This window comes from Macaca nemestrina, chromosome 13 (assembly GCF_043159975.1).
Source record: "Macaca nemestrina isolate mMacNem1 chromosome 13, mMacNem.hap1, whole genome shotgun sequence".
In the NCBI taxonomy this organism is placed as follows: domain Eukaryota; kingdom Metazoa; phylum Chordata; class Mammalia; order Primates; family Cercopithecidae; genus Macaca; species Macaca nemestrina.
In genome coordinates, this window is record NC_092137.1 from 106,388,014 (window position 1) to 106,410,432 (window position 22,419).

Below are 22,419 nucleotides of genomic sequence, written 5' to 3' on the forward strand. Positions count from 1 at the left end.
ACCTGATGCTTGATTTGGCCCCTCCCCTCCATTCTGTTCACAACCACAAGCAGGAGGACAGAGACCAGTTCTGTCCAACTTGCCTCAATGTTCAGCCATCCATTCAGTTAACTATGCCACCGACAAACAATGAATTGCCAAGAACAACTTCATATGCAAGGAAGGCCATTTTGATAACTAGCGTGTACTTGCCTATGTGTATTGATTTTTATAATAGCTCTATTTCTTGGTGTCTAAAATGACATCGTCAGTGAATGTTACAGCTTTCCTTAAATGACTTTATCACAGTCCTTTCTTCCTTTGGAAGGGAGAGAGCTATATGACAGCAGGGGCCACTATGGGAAAGAGGGTGTCAGAGCAATGGAAGGTGTGAGGAGTAACCAAAGCTCTGGGCCATTAGATACTCTAAACCACATCTTCAACTTGGACCGGTGCTGTTTTAGGACCAAAGAGCAGATGCTTTCCCTTCTCTTCCCCTTAAATGTAAGACCTGAAACCATAAAAACTCTAGAAGAAAACCTAGACAGTACCATTCAGGACATAGGCATGGGCAAAGACTTCATGATGAAAACACCAAAAGCAATGGCAACAAAAGCCAAAATTGACAAATGGGATCTAATTAAACTAAAGAGCTTTTGCACAGCAAAAGAAACTATCATCAGAGTGAACAGACAACCTATAGAATGCAACAAATTTTTGCAATCTATCCATCTGACAAAGGGCTAATATCCAGAATCTACAAAGAACTTGAACAAATTTACAAGAAAAAAACAAACAACTCCATCAAAAAGTGGGCAAAGGATATGAACAGACACTTCTCAAAAGAAGACATTTATGCGGACAACAAACATATGAAAAAAAGCTCATCATTATTGGTCATTGGAGAAAGGCAAATAAAAACCACAATGAGATACCATCTCACACCAGTTTAAATGGTGATCATTAAAAAGTCACGAAGCAACAGATGCTGGAGAGGATGTGGAGAAATACGAACACTTTTACACTGTTGGTGGGAGTGTACATTAATTCAACCATTGTGGAAGACAGTGTGGCAATTCCTCAAGGATCTAGAACCAGAAATACCATTTGACCCAGCCATCCCATTACTGGGTATATACCCAAAGGACTATAAATCATTCTGCTATAAAGACATATGCACACATATGTTTATTACAGCACCATTCGCAATAGCAAAGACTTGGAATCAAACCAAATGTCCATTAATGATAGACTGGATTAAGAAAATGTGGCACATATATGCCATGGAATACTATGCAGCCATAAAAAAAGGATGAGTTCATGTCCTTTGCAGGGACATGAATGAAGCTGGAAACCATCATTCTCAGCAAACTAACACAGGAACAGAAAATCAAATATTGTATGTTCTCTCACTCATAAGTGGGAATTGAACAATGAGAACACATGGACACAGGGAGGGGAACTTTCACACATCGGGGCCTGTCAGAGGTGGGGGCTAAGGGAGGGATAGCATTAGGAGAAATACCTAAGGTAGATGATGGGTTGATGGGTGTAGCAAAGCACTATGGCACGTGTATACCTATGTAACAAACCTGCACATTCTGCACATGTATCCCAGAACTCAAAGTATAATGAAAAGAAAGATAAACACAGGGTCAGTCTCTAGTAACTCACAATTGTGTCATATTTAAAGAATGAGTTCTGATACAAAGTATGGGGTCCTCCTCAATCTAGAGACCTCATCATTTTAAAAATTCACATAAATTCTGCCTGTTCTTTTTTTTTTTTTTTTTTTTTTTGAGACGGAGTCTCGCTCTGTCGTGCAGGCTGGAATGCAGTGACTTGATGTCAGCTCATTGCAAGCTCCACCTCCCAGGTTCATGCCATTCTCCTGCCTCAGCCTCCCGAGTACTGGGACTACAGGCGCCCACCACCACACCCAGCTAATTTTTTGTATTTTTAATAGAGATGGGGTTTCACCGTGTTAGCCAGGATGGTCTTGATCTCCTGACCTCATGATCCACCCACCTCGGCCTCCCAAAGTGCTGGGATTACAGGCGTGAGCCACCGCACACGGCCAAATTCTTTTTTTTTTTTTTTTTTTTTTGAGATGGAGTCTAGCTGTGTCTCCCAGGCTGGAGTGCAGTGGCGTGATCTCGGCTCACTGCAAGCTCCGCCTCCCGGGTTCACGCCATTCTCCCGCCTCAGCCTCCCAAGTAGCTGAGACTACAGGCGCCCGCCACCACGCCCGGCTAGTTTTTTTTTTTTTGTATTTTTAGTAGAGACGGGGTTTCACCATGTTAGCCAGGATAGTCTCGATCTCCTGACCTCGTGATCCACCCGCCTCGGCCTCCCAAAGTGCTGGGATTACAGGCTTGAGCCACCGCGCCCGGCCGGCCAAATTCTTATGGGAATTTCTGTGTGTGATCCTAATACCTTTTAGAAAAAAAAGGTCCCGGCCGGGCGTGGTGGCTCAAGCCTGTAATCCCAGCACTTTGGGAGGCCGAGACGGGTGGATCACGAGGTCAGGAGATCGAGACCATCCTGGCTAAAACGGTGAAACCCCATCTCTACTAAAAAATACAAAAAACTGGCCGGGCGCGGTGGTTCAAGCCTGTAATCCCAGCACTTTGGGAGGCCGAGGCGGGTGGATCACGAGGTCAGGAGATCGAGACTATCTTGGCTAACATGGTGAAACCCCATCTCTACTAAAAATACAAAAAACTAGCCGGGCGTGGTGGCGGGCGCCTGTAGTCTCAGCTACTTGGGAGGCTGAGGCGGGAGAATGGCGTGAACCCGGGAGGCGGAGCTTGCAGTGAGCCGAGATCCGCCACTGCACTCCAGCCTGGGAGACACAGGGAGACTCCGTCTCAAAAAAAAAAAAACAAAAAAAAAAACCAAAAAAACAACTAGCCGGGCGAGGTGGCGGCCGCCTGTAGTCCCAGCTACTCGGGAGGCTGAGGCAGGAGAATGGCGTGAACCCGGGAGGCGGAGCTTGCAGTGAGCCGAGATCCGGCCACTGCACTCCAGCCTGGGCGACAGAGCAAGACTCCATCTCAAAAAAAAAAAGGTCCCATGACCAAACTGAAAATACCAGGTGTTTCTCTCTAGAGACCTTTTGACGCCTGCCAATATACATCCATGTTCTCTTCCCCTAGTGATTTTAATTGCATATTCTCTTGAATAAACATAGTCCATACAGATGTTGCTAATGGCAACTCCAGCAAAATTGCAGGCTAATGAATTTCTAATAAAATTACATATATTGAAAGCCTAAAACTATTTTTTAACTCTTCACTGTTCCTGGGAGCCACAGTAGATTTCCTTAGGGCCCAGGAGATGTGAGAAGAGAGGTCACTACAGGTGTGCAAATCAGGCTCCCTGTTTAAGTAAGACTAGCTCACTGCCTAGTGACCCTACTCACAGGGCTCTATGTCCTCACCTAAAAAACACTGCACGTTTAGGGTCTCTAACATCATCCTCTCTTGCCAAGAAATTATATAAATATTTGTCATCTTGATTAAGTAACTATTGACAGGGCAGGAGTATTGCAATCTTGGACAAGCACTGTCATTCTAAAGTTCACCTTGATTAAAAACCGCCTAAATCTAAAGGGCATTAGCCTAATGGCTAAGGTCAGCATGACCATAAACCACAAATAACATCTCCAACCAAAAACATTCCAAACCCCTCCCCGACCAGAGACATGCCAGCCCCGAGATAAAGTCCCTTTCAGCCCAGAGAGATATCAGCCCCAAGATAACCTCCCCTCTGACCAGAGACATTCCAACCCTGCCATAAACTTCTCCCTAACATACAAACATTCCAAGCTTGTGATAAGCCGCTCACCCTAAAATTAATATATGCTTTTAGGCTATAAAAGATAATGCTCCTCACTGAAATTGGCCAGAAGCCCCTCTCAGGTTTATTTCTCTAAAATAAACCCATCTTTGACTGTTAAGCTGCATTTCGTGTTTATTTCCTCTTTCTTTAACTCTTACAACTATAATTTATTTCACTGAATCGCTCTACAGTTACTGTGCCCCTGAACATTACCTTAATAAAGTTGAAGAATCATACACAGGCAAATTTGGTATCATCCTGTATGCTACCTAATTCCATGAAATGCTCATCATTTGCAAAAATTCTGATCACTAAATTTGCTTTCAGGCTTAGTTTGGAGGTCAAATAAGATTTTTCTCCTTTAGAATGAGTTTATATGTAATAAGCTGAATACAAACAGTAGAATAAATTCTACTCCAAATTTGTAAAGTTCTCAAAATAACACCCAGGTCATCTTCTGCACTCTAAAGACATGGGTCCAAAACAAGAAACTGACTAATCAAAATTTTAAAACTTTACAATTTAAGTCCTCTGAACAGCTCATGGCATCTGAGAGCAGAAGTAGAGCTGGCAGTCACATGGTCCAAGTTCATCTCTTCCTTTGGAAAATAGACCAGGGAAGATGAGGCAGCTCACCCACAGTCATGCACTGGCCAAGTCCAGAGAGACAGCAGGGTAGGGCTATGCTCCCCTCCTAGGTGACACCCAATGAGACCAATGTGCCAGCTTGCTGTTCCTGAAATCTTTAAACTACTCCTCATTCACTTCTTCTTTCTTTTTTTTTTTTCTTTTGAGATGGAGCCTTGCTTTGTTGCCAGGCTGGAGTGCAGTGGTGCAATCTCAGCTCACTGCAACCTCCACCTCCCAGGTGTAAGCGATTCTCCTGCCTCAGCCTCCCGAGTATTTGGGACTATAGGCGTGCGCCACCATGCCTGGCAAATTTTTGCATCTTTAGTAGAGACGGGGTTTCACCATGTTGGCCAGGATGGTATTGATCTCTTGACCTCGTGATTTGCCCGCCTCAGTCATTCACTTATTATTAAATGATAGTTTTACTTCTCTCTTCAGAAGCTATGTCTATATAATTGTAAGAAAGCTGCTTTTTATAGTTGATGTAGAAAAAATATAGTCAAATCTCCTAAGCAGTCTTAGCCACTGGCTGAGAATGGCTGCGGAGAGACCCAGCCAGAGTAATGTGGAAGTTGCATTCTTTGCCTGGAGGCTAAGGGGTTATCCACTAACCAAGCCTACAACCTGGGGGAAAAATGTGAAAAAAAGGGCATATCTTGTGAAAGTGTTGGCACACTAACCCAAGTAGTTAGGTCTGTGTAATTGTGAGGTGGTTTTCTGAAAAGGAAACAAAATGATTCACTAAAAGGCATGACACAGTGTGGGACGGTGCCAAGTATCATGTCAGAGAAAGTGAAAATGTAACAGATCAAAGAAGGCTCCGTTCCAAAGTGGAAGAATTGCAGGAAAAGGGTTCTCCCTTCCACGCTGTGTGGCTCTGACCTCATTCTGTGCTTTTAACAACCACAGGCCAACCCAATTCTAAAACCGTGTATGCAACAAAGTCCTCATGCAAAAAACAAAAACAGAAAAGCAAAACACCTCCTGGCTAAGACGAAAGGGTGGAGAATACAAAAGGGGTGGCGAGAAGAGAAGCATCTACCTGCCCATCTGCAGCATTCTGAGACATGACAGCTGGATCTCTGGGAAAACAGAGTATTCCAGATATAAGTCCTGGCTTAGCTTATCCCTGTCACACACAACACCCCACCTCATCTAGCTTGCTCTTAAAAAACAAAGTGGAGGCCGGGCGCGGTGGCTCAAGCCTGTAATCCCAGCACTTTGGGAGGCCGAGACGGGCGGATCACGAGGTCAAGAGATCGTGACCATCCTGGCTAACGCGGTGAAACCCCGTCTCTACTAAAAAAAAATACAAAAAACTAGCCAGGCGAGGTGGTGGGCGCCTGCAGTCCCAGCTACTCGGGAGCCTGAGGCAGGAGAATGGCACAAACCCGGGAGGCGGAGCTTGCAGTGAGCTGAGATCCGGCCACTGCACTCCAGCCTGGGTGACAGAGCGAGACTCCGTCTCAAAAGAAAACAAAAACAAAAAAAACAAAAAAACCAAAGTGGAGTACTGAGATGATGGTCTGAGGCTTAGGGTCTCATTTCCAGAGACAGACTTTCCATCTCTTCCTGCCCCACAGTGCACGGGGGATACATCAGCACTGGGAGGCAGTGAGGAGAGGTGGAAGGCAGGGGCGGTAGGGTAACTGAAGGGATGAGAAAGCTGCACTGGTTTTTATTTTTCGGGCTTTTTTTTTTTTTTGAGACAGGGTCTCACTATGTTGCCCAGGCTGGGATGCAGTGGCTAGTCACCGGTGCAATCCCACTACTGATCTGTGCAGGAGTTTTGACCTGCTCCATTTCTGACCTGCGCCAGTTCACTCCTCCTTAGGCAACCTGATGGTCCCCTGCTTTTGGTGGCGGTGGGGGGGTCCCCATATTGATGCAGACACCCAACTGGCATAGCACACTGCAGCCCAGAACTCTCAAGCTCAAGTAATTGCTCTGTTTAAAAAGCCCCACGTGGCCAGGGTGATTTTGAAGTCTCCTCCTGCCCGGTAAGAAACACTGTTCCCACTCACTGGTAGAGCTCTTGGGTCCAGCTGTACTTGATATGATATGTAGGTCAGGTGGGAAGTAGCATCCCAGGCCCAGCCCCTGAGTATCTGCTAACCAACAGTTCCAACACTGCCAAGCTCAGATTGAACACATAGTCAGCTATCCTTCAACTCTCTAAAGTGACCAGTGGGTTGCTTAAACAGAAAACAGAAGGCTTTTGCTTCTGAGGCAGCATTAGCATAATGACATTTAAAAAGAAAGGGGCTGGGCGTGGTGACTCACGCTTGTAATCCCAGCAGTTTGGGAGGCCAAGGTGGGCGGATCACGAGGTCAGAAGATCGAGACCATCCTGGCTAACACGGTGAAACCCCATCTCTACTAAAAATACAAAAAATTAGCTGGGCATGGGGCAGGCGCCTGTAGTCCCAGTTACTCGGGAGGCTGAGGCAGGAGAATGGTGTGAACCCGGGAGGCGGAGCTTGCAGTGAGCCGAGATTGCGCCACTGCACTCCAGCCTGGGTGACAGAGCAAGACTCCACCTCAAAATAAAAATAAAAAATAAAAAGAAAGGAAGAGGCCTGGTAAGGTGGCTCATGCCTCTAATTCCAGCACTTTGGGAGGCCGAGGTGGGCGGATCAGCTGAGGTCTGGAGTTTGAGACCAGCCTGGGCATCATGGTGAAACCTCATCTACTAAAAATACAACAACAAAAAAAAGTAGCTGGGCGTGGTGGTCGGCCTGTAATCCCAGCTATGCTGGAGGCTGAGGCAGGAGAATTGTTTGAACTCAGGAGGTGGAGGTTGCAATGAGCTGAGATCGTGCCACTGCACTCCAGCCTGGGCTACAGAGTGAGACTGTGTCTCTAAATAAATAAGTAAAAATTAAAACTAAAAAAATAAAAAAGGAAGAAAGAACACATACCTGAAGGAAGCGATTATTGCTGTAACTTCATCATCTGGATAAAACTGTGTAATTGCATGATGTGCCCCAAGCAATTCCTTCCCATCTTTCCACCAAGAAATTGTGGTGTCCTGGTATATATTAGGTACACTGATTGAACAATTAAATTTGACATCTTTATGTTCAGAAAGTATTATGTGTCCAACTGTGTGTTTGAAGGCAAGAGGCGGTAGGAGCTTTGACCCGGCAGAGGTCACCTGGGGAATGGCTACATTTCCTGTATATGGTCTTCCAGGCTGGGTTGGTGAAAACATCAAGGCAGGCTGGTACCCACTGGTGTGAGGAAGGGATAACAACGATGTGTGGTCAGTTTGCAGGCTCCCTGGCAAAGGTCCTGGGAATGGCGGGTAAGGCTTGGCTTCTTCCCTTGCCTCAGTGATTGCTGTAAAACAGAACATCCAAAATTTAGCCTTTTAAATAATAAGAGTTTCCCAAGTAGGTTCCCAACTTCTTAGGCCATGAAGACAGAGCACTGGGGTGTCCTCTGTGCCCCAGGAAAAGATGAGCAGAATTCATTAAAACACACGTCTAGACATATTCTCGTTCACCAGTTCATTCATTTATAAACTCGCCTCTGGAAGAGTACCAAAGAAATATAACTCCCCCTACCAAAAACGAAATTTTTCTTCTTACTGACTCATTCCAAGTCCTTCATGCCCAACTCAGCAGTATAAGAAGGTGATGACACAGCAGGGCTCAAGGTCACTTTTCTTGGCCAGGCGTGGTGACTCACACCTGTAATCTTGGCACTTGGGAGGTGGAGACGGGAGGGTCACTTGAGGTCAGGAGTTTGAGACCAGCCTGGACAACATGGCAAAAACCTGTCTCTACTAAAAATACAAAAATTAGCTGGGCATGGTGGCACATTCCTATAATCCCAGCTACTTGGGAGGCTGAGGCAGGAGAATAGCTTGAACCTGGGAGGCGGAGGTTACAGTGAGCCAAGGTGGCACCACAGCACTCCAGCCTGGGCGACAGAGCGAGACCCTGTCTCAAAATAAATAACTTTGTCTGCTCTGTCAGAGACTATGCTACAAATTTGGCTAATAGTCTTTAAAAAGCTGCTCAAGGTTAAGAAAAACAAAACAAAATAAAAAAAAACAAAATTAGCCGGGTGTGTTGGCATGCACCTGTAGTCCCAGCTACTTGTGAGGCAGGAGGATAGCTTGAGCCCAGGAGATCAAGGCTGTAGTGAGCCAAGATCGTGCCACTGCCCTCCAGCCTGGGTGACAGAGTGAGACTCTGTCTCAAAAAGAAAAAAAAAAAAAAAAAAGATGGGCTGCTCAAGGTCACAAAGAGATGAGTTTACAATTGCTGTGCCTTAACAACAAAAAAAGTGTGCTTAAGTTACCAGCTATGGAATACTGAAGCTTCCGGGAAAATGCTTGCTTGCTTGCTGGAATAAACCTGGAAATGTTTTCATTTCATCTGGTCCACAAGTATTTTTAGATGGTTTCTGAGCAAGGGAAGGCTCATAACAGCTGTACTTTTAGCTTTCTGAGTGGCATTTTTGGACATAAGATTCCACACTGGTTGTTATCTATTCAAATATGTTGGCAGGGAGTGCGTGAGACAGATGGGTGAGAGAGACATAGGCCCAGCATTCTACATTATGGGTTGGTGGCTGGGGGTACATGGCGGGGGGCTCCATCCTTGCTCAAGGGCTGGCCTCCTGCCATGCTCAGGACATCATGCCCTCCTGGGCTCCTGAGTGTGTGTGCAGGGAGTAGGGTGTTCTCTGCCCAGAGTTGTGCCCGATTTAGCAACTAACACAGGAAGCCCAGTTAAGCTTGAATTTCAGATGAACAACAAATAATTGTGTTTTTTTTTTTTTTTTTTTTTTTTGAGACGGAGTCTCGCTCTGCCGCCCAGGCTGGAGTGCAGTGGCCGGATCTCAGCTCACTGCAAGCTCCGCCTCCCGGGTTCACGCCATTCTCCTGCCTCAGCCTCCCGAGTAGTTGGGACTACAGGCGCCCGCCACCGCGCCCGGCTAGTTTTTTGTATTTTTTAGTAGAGACGGGGTTTCACCGTGTTAGCCAGGATGGTCTCGATCTCCTGACCTCATGATCCGCCCGTCTCAGCCTCCCAAAGTGCTGGGATTACAGGCTTGAGCCACCGTGCCCGGCCAAATAATTGTTTTTTAAAGACACAGGGCCTTCATGCTCTGTCACCCAGGCTGGAGAGCAGGGGCGCAGTAACTCACTGCAACTTCAATCTCCTAGGCTTAAGTGATCCTCCTACCTCAGCCTCCTGAGTAGGATGGACTATAGGCTCATGCTACCACGTCCAGCTAGTTTAAAATTTTTTCTTGTAGGGAGGGAGTCTGGCTATGTGCCCAGGCTGGAATTTCTTAAATTTAAGTATTCAATTAAGTATTTAATTGGCTAATGGGAGATATAAGCAGGAAATCGTGGGCAGAAGAGAAGAGATCTGGGAATTTTTCCCTCTAGCTTCCTCTCTGCCAAGCCACTGTGGTCAGCACATATGCCTCAACTGAAGGGCATACCTCTGTCTGGGAGCCCTCGCCATGCAGCTCCCTCTCCCATTCCAGCAACTGCTCCCTCCCAGGCCCCTTCGATGTTGGGGGCCAACTCTCATGGCTGTTGCCTTTGGGAACTGCCTCCTTAGTGAGTCAGGATCCATGTGAGATACGAGAGAAGAGATTTTCCTACAAGAACACAGGAAGACTTTTCCTTATCCTGAGGTCTTGGTGAGTGTGGGAGTGTAGGGCCTTCTGTGTGCTTTAGGGGAGGGCTATGTGGGTCAGCTGTGGACTGGCCTGGAGCCCAGCTGTCCAGACAGATGAATGTGCTGTCACGGGAGTGCTCACTTATGCCAAGGAGTGAAGATCAGGATGACAACAGACAGGGACCGTTGCCTCTCCAGTCACCCACAGCCCACATGCCAGGCAAACCTTCACAAGGCTGGGCCTATGCTCTTGGTAGAGGAGGGGGCTCCTCTTCCTCTGACTTGTGGATGCTTTCTGCAGCAATGCATGTTCTGGCTGTTTGTCTCATGCCTGCAGAGCTCCCTCAAGGGTGCTCTACTTACTCATGTAGGCTTTGTTTTTGTTTGTTTTCTGAGACGGTGTCTCGCTCTGTCACCAGACTGGAGTGGAGGGCGGGCAGTGGCACAATCTCAGTTCTCTGCAACCTCCGCCTCCCGGATTCAAGTGATTTTCCTGCCTCAGCCTCTTGAGTAGCTGGGACTACAGGCGCAAGCCACCATGCCTGGCTAATTTTTGTATTTTTAGTAGAGACAGGGTTTTACCATGTTGGCCAGGATGGTCTCGATTTCTTGACCTCGTGATCCACCCACCTCGGCCTCCCAAAGTGCTGGGATTACAGGCGTGAGCCACCGCGCCTGACCCTTTACTCATGTACTTTGAAGCCTTGACAATTCACCTTTGTCACTTGGATGGGCACACTCATCTGTGGTTCTTCCTATTCACTGAGCTACAGAGGACTCAGGAGTCAGGGGTTTAATCCAAATTACTTTTTCCACCCTTTAAATATAGGTCCCTTTCTTAGAAGGCAAAAATGGGAAGTGGGAGAAGCAAATAATACCTTTGCTGGTTTAAATTATTTAAGAATATTTTAAATTTTTAATTAGAAAGCTAACAAATTTGTTGTGAAAAAATTCAAATATGTATTGAAGCATATACAATATAAAATGAAAGCCTGGGGCCGGGCGCATTGGCTCATGGGAACTTTTTTGTTCTAAAAGGTATTAGAATCACACATAGAAATTCCCATAAGAATTTGGCCGTGTGCGGTGGCTCACGCCTGTAATCCCAGCACTTTGGGAGGCCGAGGTGGACGGATCATGAGGTCAGTAGATCGAGACCATTCTGGTTAACACGGTGAAACCCCGTCTCTACTAAAAATGCAAAAAATTAGCTGGGTGCGGTGGTCGGTGCCTGTAGTCCCAGCTACTTGGGAGGCTGAGGCAGGAGAATGGCAGAACCCGGGAGGCAGAGCTTGCAGTGAGCCAAGATCACGCCACTGTACTCCAGCCTAGGGGACACAGCGAGACTCCGTCCCAAAAAAAAAGAAAAAAAGAAAGTCTGTTTTGTAAGCCCAACCCTGCAAGATAGTAACCTCTGATTACAACTTGGGGTATAATCTTCAGTTTTCCATGAGCCAAGCTGTTCACTAAACAAAGTGTTAACTTGGTTACAGGCAAGGCCACCCACTAAGGTGACACCACTGAAGTCAGAGAGCCACTAAACCCACCCTGAAATCACTCAACACTCTAGATGGTTTAAAAGATATCTGGGCCAGGCACAGTGGCTCACGCCCGTAATCCCAGCACTTTGGGAGGCCAAGGCGGGTGGATCACCTGAGGTCAGGAGTTCGAGACCAGCCTGGCCAACATGGTGAAACCCCATCTCTACTAAAAATACCAAAATGTAGCCAGGCGTAGTGGCAGGTGCCTGTAATCCTAGCTACTCAGGAGGCTGAGACAGGAGAATCGCCTGAACCTGGGAGGTGGAGGTTGCAGTGAGCCAAGATCACGCCATTGCACTCCAGCCTGGGCAACAAGAACGAAACTCTGTCTCAAAAAAAAAAAAAAAAAAAAAAAAAAAAAAAAAAAAAATCTGATCTGCACAATTTGATTTACCAGAAGTTGACAGAATGATTTGATTGTCAACAGATATTTGTATAGCACCTCCTGGGTTCAAGATTTGCTACGACAGTCAAATGGGATAAAGAAAGAGACTTATTTCAGGAATAGAGCCACAGTGGGTCCCAGGAGCTAAAGGGGAGATAGACACGGCTAACTGGGGGTGGGGAGGGGAGGCTGCCCATAGCATCAGGGAGGCCTTCTCTGACTAACCTCCTATGGTCAGCACCCCCAGGTTAGGCGCTAGGACCCTTTTGTAACACATCTTACGATTACTCATCCAGTTCTTTCTCCACAGCCAGACTAAAAGCTCCATGATACCTACCACCTACACTACAGCCAGTACATAGGAGGTGCTCAAAATAGGTTTGTTGAATGAGTGAGTAAAGGATGGATCTGAGGAGGGATGGAGAAGGTGCCTGGGGCCGCTAGGGTCAAAGGTGGTGGGAAACTGAAGAGACAGGAGGTAGCCCAACCAGTCCGGGAACAGCAATTTAGCTGAAGAATAGAGCTACTCTGCTAGAACACAAACGGGAGATAAACCAAAATTAGGCTGAATGTGGAGAGCCCTGAATCCCAGCTGAGGCAGGAGAAGTTCCTGGAAGGCGTCTGAGCAAGGGAGGGCAAGGCTCAGAGCTGGGCTTGATGAAGGGCATTCTGGCACCAGCAACTGGCTGAATAGGAGGAAGAAGAGCAGGAAGCGGGAACCTTCCAGGAAGGCAGTGAAGACCTGACTACAGGGGCAGTCAGCGAGGAGAAGGAAGGATGCAGGAGACAGAGAAGAGGGAGCTGACAGCAACAGCATCCTCACTACCGCCAGTGTTCCACAAAGGAAAGTCAGTCTGACACCAAATATTGAGGAAAGACGCGATCCTGGCATAAAGGAGTGTTCTCAGGAGTGGACAGCTGGTGGCTCGAGGCTGCTCAGGCTCAGTTTGCTCGTAGGGAAAGTGGGGATGGTAACCATGGCGCCTCATAGGGTTGCCAACGGGAATAAAGGAGTTATGACTGTCTGGATCACAGTAAGCCCTCAATGTTAGCTATTATTTTAATTATTTTCTCATTTTATTATGAGTTAATAAAAATCTTCCATGGTCTAACTAACCCTTGAGAACTGTTGGGACTGAGGCTGGACCCCCACGTGGCTGATGAGACTGCTGAGGCTCGTACTGCCCAATTTTAGGGGGGGTGGTATTGCCATTCACGTCGTTGTTGGGTGTATAAATTGTTCTCTGGAGCTGTGCAATGCATAACCTCACCAGCCCTATGTGGGGGCCCTGGGTGATTCTACAAAATGTGAAGAAAAAAAAAAAAAGCCAAAACAAAAACCGTTCCAAGGTTTTGGACCCAAGGGTTGGGGCAATGGTTAATTAGAAATTATATTTTAAGTTGCTAATTTTTCCACTGTTTCTATTACTTTGGTTGTATAATGTATCTTTTCCCTCTGTTTTTCCCCCACAAAAGTGGAATACTCTCAAAATTATTTTTGGGGAGTGATTACGGATGAGTTCAGACTGAAAGGCTTACCCATATCAAAGACTTAATGCAAATGTGGTCCTTTCTCCATAGCACATGGAAAAGTGGGGTGCCTCTGGTTGTAATTTGGGTGGAATTCACAAGAAATCTCCACTTTATTCTCCCACTTTCTTCCAGGGTTGCTTCCTCATGTGGACTGCATAAACCGCTGGAGTGGAATTGTAACTTCACATCAACGAGTGCTGCTAAGCTGCCTTGATCACCAGCCTCTCACTCAGGTCCGAGAGTAGCCGCCCAGCTGCTCCAGCAGCTGCATTTACCAACTCCAGAGGCCACTCCATCCAGTCCTGGACTTGTGTGGTGCAGCACCCCTGCCCTGTGCCCATGTGTTTCCAATCACCATGCAGCCCTTGACCAGAGCCCTAACATCTGCTTCTTAAAGTCAGGGCTTTTGTCTCCATCACCTTTCTCCAGCCCCCAGCACAGGACATGCCCAAGGGACATGATTAATGAATGTGTATTGACACACTGCCCATTTTTCTATGTGAGTTTGCCCTGCTTTTCTGGACATACTTGTCTGTAACTTCCTTGAAGGCTGGAGGTGGCATCATCTAAACCCACCATGATGACAGGCATGGAGTCACAGGCGGCTAACATTTCCAGAATAAACGGGTGTGACGTGCAGAGGGTCCTGAAGGGTGGGCAGGGAAGAGAGGTGGTCCAGGCAAGGACACTGCTGTGGCTGGAGGCGGAACTTGGAGAGACTGTCAGCATGCCTATGACACACAATGACAGGGGCTCAGACATTTAGGGGCTTTGTGAATAGTCTCTTAGACTCAAAATTGGTTGGTTAGGGCACGCCAGTAAAGAATGCTGTTTTCCATGGGATCAACTAGTGAATCCTACCCTCAAATCCATGGATCCCTGCTGAGCACTTGTCAAGTGCAGTGTGCAATGGCAGACGGGCTGGCGGGCAGTGCTGCTCAGAGGTTAGCTAGCAGCTCTGCAGTCAGAGGGCTGAGGCCCACCCAGTTCCTCACCACTTCAAGGGATGGCCTCAGGAAAGCTCTATAACTTCTTTGAACTCTCGTGAGGACAAAAGGATCTCAGCAGTAGGAGCTGATAGGCATCGAGTCCACCAGCACACTCCAAAGATAATGGCTGACATGGCTGTTATCGGCTTGCATCTGAACTCTGGCCTGCTGGCCACCTAAAGTAGGAATTTCTAAAGCCAGGTCTGGGCCCTGCGGGGATAAGGGCTGAGTTTCATCAGTGATGTCTGTCTTGGACAATGCATGGGGAAGGGCAATACTAGAGTAATATAATTGCCAGCCGTGAGTGAGAGGAAAAAATATACATCGGGCTTGGGATGCGAGGGGCTCTCAGCTCTAAGGCATCTCTCGGTCTCTCTAGGGATGGTCTCCACAAGCCTTTCGTAACATGAGCTCCTTTGATTTTCTTGAAGCCTGATGATCACAGCCCAAGGTGATCACCAAGGTGCATAAAGAAAGCAGCAGCAACTAAAACTGCAGGTCTTATGGTAGTGGCTGGGGATGTGGCAGCAAGCAGCGTCCCTGGCCCTGGAGTCCCTCCATGCTGTGGGAAGAGGGTTGAGCAGGGCAGATGGCAGCCCTGTGGGACTGAGGGTGCTGGCTGGTGAACCCTGTTCAGTTCCACCCCACCCCAGCACTCCACCCCAGGATGCTGTGTGCCATCAGCCTGCTTTACGATCCCAGGCACCTGGGAAGAGAGGGGAATAGCTCCTCTACCGGAGTTAGAGTGATGGCAGGAGTGAGTACCAACTTGTAGGACCCATTACTCCTGCTCTTTCTATTCCTTCCCCAACAATAAAATGGGCGGAAGTATCAGCTGAGCTCTCTAAAGTTCAGCCTTGGCCGGGTGCGGTGGCTCAAGCCTGTAATCCCAGCACTTTGGGAGGCCAAGACGGGCGGATCACGAGGTCAGGATATCGAGACCATACTGGCTAACACAGTGAAACCCCGTCTCTACTAAAAAATACAAAAAACTAGCCGGGTGAGGTGGCGGGCGCCTGTAGTCCCAGCTACTCGGGAAGCTGAGGCAGGAGAATGGCGTAAACCCGGGAGGCGGAGCTTGCAGTGAGCCGAGATCGCGCCACTGCACTCCAGCCTGGGCGACAGAGCGAGACTCCGTCTCAAAAAAAAAAAAAAAAAAAAAAAAAAGTTCAGCTTTAAACTCAAGAGGCCCAGGCTAGGCATGGTGGCTGCCAGCACTTTGGGAGGCCGAAGCGGGAGGATTGCCTGAGCCCAGGAGTTCAAGATCAGCCTGGGCAACAGAGTGAGACAAGTCTCTACCAAAAATAAAAATAAAATAAAAACGAGGCCCAGAGGAGGCTGCAAGAGAATGAGGGCTTATCTTTCAGCCCCTAGTGGTTCTTTGCTTCCCACCTCAAGCACGCATGGACATATGGCACATAAATGCACCGCCAAGAGGCCAAGAGGATGCACCTTATTCCAGAGGTGCGCTGTTTCCTTGCCAGTCGTGCTGTCTGCTGAAGGTATTTGCTATCAGACAGCCCTACAGTCCTTCTGCAGGTGGGTTTGTGATTTAGAGAAAGGCCTTTTTTTTTTTTTTTTTTTTTTTGAGATCGAGTCTCAGTCTGTCACAGCCCAGGCTGGAGTGCAGCGGTGCGATCTCAGCTCACTGTAACCCTCGCCTCCCGGGTTCAAGCAATTCTCCTGCCTCAGCCTCCTGAGTAGCTAGGATTACAGGCAGGTGCCACTATGCCCCGCTAATTTTTGTGTTTTTAGTAGAGACTGAGTTTCACTATGTTGGTCAGGCTGGTCTCGAACTCCTGACTTCAGGTGATCCGCCTGCCTCCGCCTCCCAAAGTTCACAGAAAGGCTTTTGCATCTGGAATCCTGTAAACGCTGGTATCCCTGTTTCCCTACCCTCTCTAGGAGAAAAGGCAGAACCTAGACCAGTGCCCCCACCCCCCATTCTGTGCGCACACATCAGGCTGATATTTGAATCATGTCCTGAGCAGCTGCCCTGTCACCCAGGTTAAGAACTCCCACCCCACTCCCTTTACCCCCACAGCTAGCTGAGGCCAAACATAGCACAAAAGGAAATTTTCTACTTAGTACTATTTATGCAATATTCAAAGGATTCCTGATTGATAAAGTGTGGCGGCCAGGCGCAATGGCTCACGCCTGTAATCTCAGCACTTTGGGAAGCCGAGGCGGACAGATCACCTGAGGTCAGGAGTTCAAGACCAGCCTGGCCAATATGGCAAAACCCCATCTCTACTAAAAAATACGAAAAGTAGCCAGGCATGGTGGCAGGTGCCTGTAATCCCAGCTACTCAGAAGGGTGAGGCAGGGAGAATTGCTTGAACCCAGGAGGCAGAAGTTGCAGTGAGCTGAGATCACGCCACTGCACTCCAGCCTGGGCAACACAGTGAGACTCCGTTTCTGGTGGGGGGGCGGAAAGAGTAGCAACACTTCATTCATTAGAAGAGAGAGAGAGAAAAAAAGAAACCTTCAACGAGAACTCACTTGACCGATGGATCAGTCCTAAATTGCAAATGGTAATTATTAACTTCACTGGAGTGACCCTTGGGCCACTTGGAGAATGTTAAAGGAGGAAGAAGCGATTATGCCGCCCATTTGCCCTAAGTGTAGCAAAGCCCTGCAAGCGAAACGGGTGGCTAGCCCTGAGTCAGTGCTGGAGAGAACAGGTCTGGGGCTTGCAGGAAGGAAAGGAAGTAAATGGCTGGGCAGTGTGTGCCCCAAGAGGTCACAGCCCAGCCACAGGAGGAGAAAAGCCCAAGTGCCAGTGAAAGCCCAGAAATGCCTGCACGGTGGAAGGAACGTGAAGTTGCCTATAAAACAAGGTGTTGGCATAATAATAAATAAATTAAAAAAAAAATCATGAAATCTAAAAAAAAAAAACAAAAAAAAACAAAAAAAAAACAAGGTGTTGGCATTGGGTTGCCAGATAAAAAACAGGACAGCCCTTTACACTTGAATTTCAGATAAGCAACGAATATGGGAACACCCTGGATTTACTTAGTGGAACAAATATAACTTAGTGTCATTTAATCAAAACCAGCCGGAGCCACAGCACCAGGGATTTCACTGTTGCCCTTCCCACACGCTGCTTCCTGGGGCTTAGAGCAGCATGGAGAGTGGGTCTGGAGGAGCAAGCAGGGACCTGGCACACCAGGAAAGCTATCCAACCTCTCCGAGCCAAGGCTTGGAGCATGAAGGGGCTGGGACCTCTGAGCAAAAGCACCAGGGGCTTATCAGTAGGGTGACCTTCCTACTGCCCCTGGCCCCATACATTCCTTTTGGATCAAAAAAAACAAAACAAAAAACAAACAAACAAAAAAAACCACACACACCAAAAAATGAAATGAGCAGAGGTACCTCTCCGCTTGGCCTTGAGCACACACATTAGCAGGGCAAGTGCCAAGGGCCCCAAAGGGTTTTAGGTACACTCTCATGATCCGCTTCAGCCTGTCCCCCACTTTTTCACTGGGGCAATTGCCTTTTTCTTGGTGGTGCTTTGCAAAAGAAGTTTCCCAAACAGACTGCAATGCCCATGTCCCTAGCAAGGGGGGCACCAATGCAACCAGAAAAGAGCCTTCCAGAATCTGACCGTGACTTTTCACTATCTGCTTCCAACTCTCCCACTATGCTCTCAAACCCAGCATAACATCAGAAGCCTCCAGGAAATGTTTTTAAGCTTTTGATGCCCATGTCCCACCCAGGGCTTGAATGTATTGGTTCAGGGTGCAGCTTGGGCACTGGGATTTTTAAAAAAATCTCCTCTTATGATTCTAATGTGCAGCCAGGGTCAGACCCCTGCTTTAGGGAATAGATTCAGTGGCACACATCCCTCTACAGTGGGGCCAGAGGGCTGCGGAAGGCCAGGGATGGGGGGCACTGAGTGGCCTGGATGGAGCTCACAAATCCTCATGCAGAGGGCCCAGGTTTGACTGCATGTGCTTTAGGAGATGAGGAGGCTGTAGGAGGGGTAGGGTGAGAACAAGAACCCGGAAGTCAGAGGGACAAGGCATAGCCCCAGCTCAGTCACGTAAAGGCCAGGCGACCTTGTGCAAGTCACCTGTCCATCCAAAACTCACTGTCCTCCTTCTGTAAAATGAGACAGTTTCCCTCCAGTCTTTGGGGCTCTGGGGTTGATTCTCCCCAAGACTCAGCTGTGGCTTTCACAAGACCCAGAAGAGATGCTGAGTCCCCAAGTTTAATTTCTCCATCATGCCACTCCCAAAACATACCCTCCAGCTCACCAGTACCTGAATTCTCTGCTTCAGTACCTGTTTTCTCTCCAAGAGTGGAAAGTTGCACGTGAAACAACGCACAGTGTCTGGCATCCACAGACACGCAATAAATGGTAGCTATTATTTTCCTAACATGAAACATCTGATCTGTCTTGTATCAAAGGTGCAACTAGTCATGCCTGGACTATCAATGCCAAACATATGGAACTGATTATGCTGACTCAGACCATTCAACTCTTGCAATGAAATATGAATACTGTATACAATATCATGTTTACTTAACCAAGGGTTTCCCTCTGCTTTCTCCAATGGCAGCATGCCAAGTGTCACAGAAAGGCTCTGAGGCAACACTTTCTGGCCAGGGTCTGAAAGCAGCTTTCCCCTCTGGGGGTCTGGGGTTTATACTGCCCGAGGCCCAACCGTGGCTTTCACAAGACCCAGATGAGATGCTCAGTTCACGTTTAACTTTTCCATCACGCCACTCCCAAAACATATACTCCAGCCTACCAGTACCTGAATTCCTATTACTAAAACGCCGATCCTTAAGGAAAAAAATCATTTTCTTTTAAAATGTGAGTGTCTCTGGGAAACCAGACCCATTAGCAAGAATAGTTTAAGTCCTCCCTAAGTAACAGAGAACGAAGAATCCCCTCCCAAAACAGACTAGATGTACTTTTCCCTATTCTTCCCACTAAGTACATCCCAAAACACTAGATGTTAAAAAAGTATTTTTCAAAACTCTGACTTAGAGTAGTCAAAATCACATAGAACAGAACAAGGATGGTGACTGCCAGGGACTAAGGGGAGAGGAAATCAGGAGTTAGTGTTTAATGGTTACAGAGTTTCAGTTTTACAGGGTGAAATATTATGAATATATTTAATTCCACTGAGCTATACACTGAGAAACGGTTAAGATGGTAAATTATATGTTATGTATCTTTTAGCTAATTTTTTCTTTTTTTTTTTTAGACAGAGTTTCACTCTGTCACCAGGTTGGAGTGCAGTGGTGTGATCTCGGCTCACTGCAACCTCTACCTCCCAGGTTCAAGCGATTCTCCTACCTCAGCCTCCTGAGTAGCTGGGACTATAGGTGCCCACCACCACACCCAGCTAATTTTTGTATTTTTAGTAGAGACAGGGTTTCACCATGTTGACCAGTAAAATGAAAGGCGAACAAAAGAAAGAATCGGTATACTAAAATATCAAAGCAATAGAAAAGTATTCAATTTGACCAAAAATGAGAAGAGACTGAAAAAAATGAATACAGTCTCTGGGACTACGATTAAATATCTAAAATCCATATCACTGAAGTCCTGAAAGGAGAGGAGATAGAAAGCAAGGCTAAAAGAGAACTTGAAGGGCCGGGCACGGTAGCTCATGCCTGTAATCTCAGCACTTTATGAGGCTGAGGTGGATGGATCATGAGGTTAGGAAATCAAGACCATCTTGGCTAACATGGTGAAACCCCCATCTCTATTAAAAATACACAAAAAAATTAGCCAGGCATGGTGGCAGGCGCCTGTAGTCCCAGCTACTCGGGAAGCTGAGGCAGGAGAATGGCGTGAACCTGGGAGGCAGAGCTTGCGTGAGCTGAGATCGCGCCATTGCACTCCAGCCTGGGCAACAGAGGGAGACTCCATCTAAAAAAAAAAAAAAAAAAAAAAAATCAACACCTAACATAGCATTATCATATCATACATTAAATGTAAATAATCTAAATACACCTAGTAAAAGAGATTGGCAGAATAGAATAAAAAATATGACCTATCTGCTATTTATTAAAAATTCACTCCAAATATAATAATATACACAAATTGAAAGCAAAAGGATAGAAAAAGATGTATCATGTAATGAATAATCAAGAGAGAACAGAATGGCTACATTAATATCAGATAAAATAGACTTCAAGTCAAAGAAAATTACCAAAGACAGAGAGGTGCATTATCTAATAATAAAACAGTCTGCCAAGAAGACACAGAAATTCTACATAAGCATGCAGCAAAGCAAAGAGCTATAAAATGTGTGACATAAAAAGTGATAGAACAGGGCCAGGCGTAGTGGCTCATGCCCGTAATCCCAGCACTTTGGGAGGCTAAGGAGGGTGGATCACCTGAGATCAGGAGTTCGAGACCAGCCTGACCAACATGGTGAAATCCCGAGTCTACTAAAAATACAAAAATTAGCTGAGTGTGGTGGTGCATGTCTGTAATCCCAGCTACTCGGGAGGATCACTCGAACCTGGGAGGCGGAGGTTGCAGTGAGCTGAGATCTCGCCATTATACTCCAGCCTAGGCAATAAGAGCAAAACTCTGTCTTGAAAGAAAGAAAGAGAGAGAGAGAGAGAGAGAGAAAGAGAAAGAAAGAAGAAAGAAAGAAAGAAAGAAAGAGAGAGAAAGAAAGAAAGAAAGAAAGAAAGAAAGAAAGAAAGAAAGAAAGAAAGAAAGAAAGAAAGAAAGAAAGAAAGACTGATAGAACTGAAAGGTAAACACATAAACAATTATAGTTGGGGACTTTAACACCTCTCTCTCTCTCTCTTCCTTCCTCTCCCAATAATGGACAGAACAACTAGACAAAAAATAATCAAAGATATAAAAGGACTTAACACTTTTATGAAAATAATCTAATTGGCCAGGCTCGGTGACTTACACCTGTAATCCCAGCACTTTACGAGGCTGAGGCAGGCGGATCACCTGAGCCCAGGAGTTTGAGACCAGCCTGGGCAACATGGGAAAACCCTGTCTCTAACAAAAAGTATAAAAATTAGCCAGGTGTAGTGGCACATGGCTGTAGTACCAGCTACTAAGGAGCCTGAAGTGGGAGGGTCGCTTGAGCCTGGGAGGTCAAACTGCAGTGAGCCATCAGAGTGCCACTGCACTCCAGCCTGGGCGACAGAATGAGACCTTGTTTCAAAAAAATAAAGAAAAGAAAAATATATAATCTATATTTATAGAACACTTTTCCCAATAATAGAATACACATGCTTTCAAAGATCAATGATATCCTTATAAAGCAAATCCCAACAAATTAAAAATAACTGAAATCATATAGTTTGTGTTCTCTAATTACAATGGAAATAACCAGATATTAATAACAGAAACACAATAGAAATTCTCAATACTTGCAAACTATACTATGTATTATTATTATTATTATTTTTTGAGTTGGAGTTTTTGCTCTTGTTGCCCAGGCTAGAATGCAATAGCACAATCTCAGCTTACTACAACCTCCGCCTCCCAGGTTCAAGTGAGTCTCCTGCCTTAGCCTTCCAAGTAGCTGGGATTACAGGCATGCACCACCAAGCCTAGCTAATTTTTTGTATTTAGTAGAGATGGGATTTCACCATGTTGGTCAGGCTGGTCTCGAACTACTGACCTCAGGTGATCCACCCGCCTCAGCTTTCCAAAGTGCTGGGATTACAGGCGTGAGAAAATCAGTCAATGTCATCCAGCATACTAACAGGCAAAAAAATAAAAATAAAAATCACATGATCATATCGATCATTTAACAAAATTCAATATTCGTTCATGGGGGAAAAAAACCCTCTAAGAAAATTAGGAAGAAGCCAGGCATGGTGGCTCATGCCTGTAATCCCAGCACTTTGGGAGGCTGAGGCAAGTGGAT

At 46.5% G+C, this 22,419-nt stretch overlaps 1 protein-coding gene across 1 annotated transcript in view; it reads right to left on the reverse strand.

The window, feature by feature from the left end:
• LOC105471801 (MER proto-oncogene, tyrosine kinase) overlaps window positions 1–22,419 on the reverse strand; it is a 133,581-nt gene that overhangs the window by 95,426 nt on the left and 15,736 nt on the right. The window contains exon 2 of the mRNA XM_071077098.1: window positions 7,374–7,794. Coding sequence (XP_070933199.1) covers window positions 7,374–7,794 — 421 coding nt within the window. The remainder of the gene's footprint in view (window positions 1–7,373; window positions 7,795–22,419) is intronic.